We start from the raw sequence: 2,017 nt of genomic DNA, 5'->3' as shown, positions 1-2,017 counted from the left end.
ATATTATAATTGAAGTAATTCGAAACGTTCAAACAGCGGCGGCGGCGGTGACGGTGGCGGCGGTAGTGGTAGCTGTGATGATAGCGACGACGGCTTCAGCGATGACGACGCGGTAGTGGGGGATGGTGGCGGCAGCGGCGGCGGCGACCGTACACCTTGTGGATTCGGACGGCGGTCGGCAGCCAGCGGGTCTCTCCATTCAGTGCGGCCCCCCACTGAGTCGACCCTATATAAAACCCATTTGCCCGCCTCAATTTGAAACAGTCTGTACACACCGAACCATACGGCAAACACGTCGCACTCCACATCGTATCGTTACTCCGTTCTCCTCCGAAGACGTACACGACGACTTGGACGTTTCTCGTTTGCTTTTTTCTTTTTCTTTACGAACGCCAACATCGTTATTTTCGCTTGTTCAAACGCGATCGTCTCTCGTCTGAAGCCAATCGTCCACTGAAATAATATTATTGTTATTGTTCAGCAATATTTTCCGATTCGTTCGTCTGCGGCGCACTGATCACGTTGGTCTCTGCCACAAACACAAGTCCGAGAAGACGAAAAACGATCAACAATCAATTGATGACTGCGATGGAATCGTTCGAAAACATCATGTGTAGGAATAACACCACGACGCTTCCGGACGCGCACAAGACCGGTGCCAGAAACAGGGACTTGGCCGCGGCTACGAACTTTAGCTGGACTCTCCGGACAAACGCGGTTCTTTTAGCCATTTTTGCGGTACTACTATGCCTGTGCCTGCTGTCCCCCATGGCCAGCGCTGCTTCCGTTCACAGGGTAACGTATTTCCCGCGATGATATTTATTCGTACTATTTGTTCCGGGTTTTACTGATGTTTTTTTGTTCGATTTTTCCAGAGGGATGTCGCTTCAGCCAACGAGACCCTTCCGCCCGGCACCAAGCATTGCCACCAGAACACCCCTTGCGGATGGGCCATCTACATACCGTTTACACGTCGCATCGATTACTTCATGAAAAACACGTGAGTTGACCTCACCCCCACCCTCCTCCCAACTCGATCGGGTTTCTCCTCCGTTTTTTCCGTCACGTTTCCATAACGGGTCCTTTGATTTTCTGCGCAGATGCGAGTGCCCGTCGAACCTGGCCTGCTTGAAGACCGACGACGATCTTTCCGTGAACGCTTACGTTTACCGTTGCAAGAACAGGCCACCGTCCACCACTACCGAAGCAAGCAGCGTCGACGACGCCGAGTCCACGATGACGGTTAATTGAGTTTTTGACGAGGACGCGCCCCGTCGATGAAATCCGAAAAGAACCCCATCAAGAGCACACATATTTATTTCGTCGTCGCTGGCCACATAAATTTACACAAATATATTCCTGAATGCAACCAAATCTGTCAAATGTTCCAATTTTTATTACTTATTATTACTTTTTTATTAGTTATAAGGAAAGGAATTTTTTGCTTGGCTTTTCATTATTTATTCATATTTATATATACACTATATTTATTTTTTTATGAATACAATGGTACATTGTTTACCTGAACTGTATTCCTTTAATCATATATTTATTCTTACGTTTGTATAAGAATTATTATTAAAATACTATATTTAATTTATTAACTTTTTTCGTACAAATTAAAGGGCATTAGGGGAAAATCATTTAATTTTTAAGGCATTTCGTCCTTAGACTTTAAAGCACAGTATTTTTTTTATATTTTAATTGTTGTCAATTTATTTTATTTCATATACTTAAATTATTTAATATTAATTTTAATATTTTTTTTTCAAGCCAAGTTTACTTAACTATTTAGTATTTATTATTACGACTAACATTATTATTATACGTTTATTTTGTCGTCATTTAGTGTCGGTAGAATAAACATTTTTATTTATTATTTTTTTCAACTATTAGACATAAATTAAAACAAACACATTGCTGTTGTTTAATAACATTATTTTTAATATTTAATTTTTATTATTATTTTAATTATTATTACTATTAATTCAATTATTTTGTCATCCAATTTTTCAAT

General features: G+C 40.8%; 1 protein-coding gene across 1 annotated transcript; it reads left to right on the top strand.

The window, feature by feature from the left end:
• The first annotated feature begins 236 nt into the window (after positions 1-236).
• Positions 237-1,490, top strand: LOC112689593. Its single transcript, XM_025563379.1, has 3 exons — positions 237-795; positions 876-1,000; positions 1,101-1,490. Exons 1-3 carry the CDS (start codon positions 580-582, stop codon positions 1,249-1,251), a joined length of 492 nt encoding a protein of 163 aa, XP_025419164.1. The 5' UTR covers positions 237-579; the 3' UTR covers positions 1,252-1,490.
• The last annotated feature ends 527 nt before the right edge of the window (positions 1,491-2,017 follow it).

This window comes from Sipha flava, unplaced genomic scaffold, assembly GCF_003268045.1.
Source record: "Sipha flava isolate LNK unplaced genomic scaffold, YSA_version1 112_pilon_pilon, whole genome shotgun sequence".
In the NCBI taxonomy this organism is placed as follows: domain Eukaryota; kingdom Metazoa; phylum Arthropoda; class Insecta; order Hemiptera; family Aphididae; genus Sipha; species Sipha flava.
This window is presented reverse-complemented; position numbering and strand designations above follow the sequence as displayed.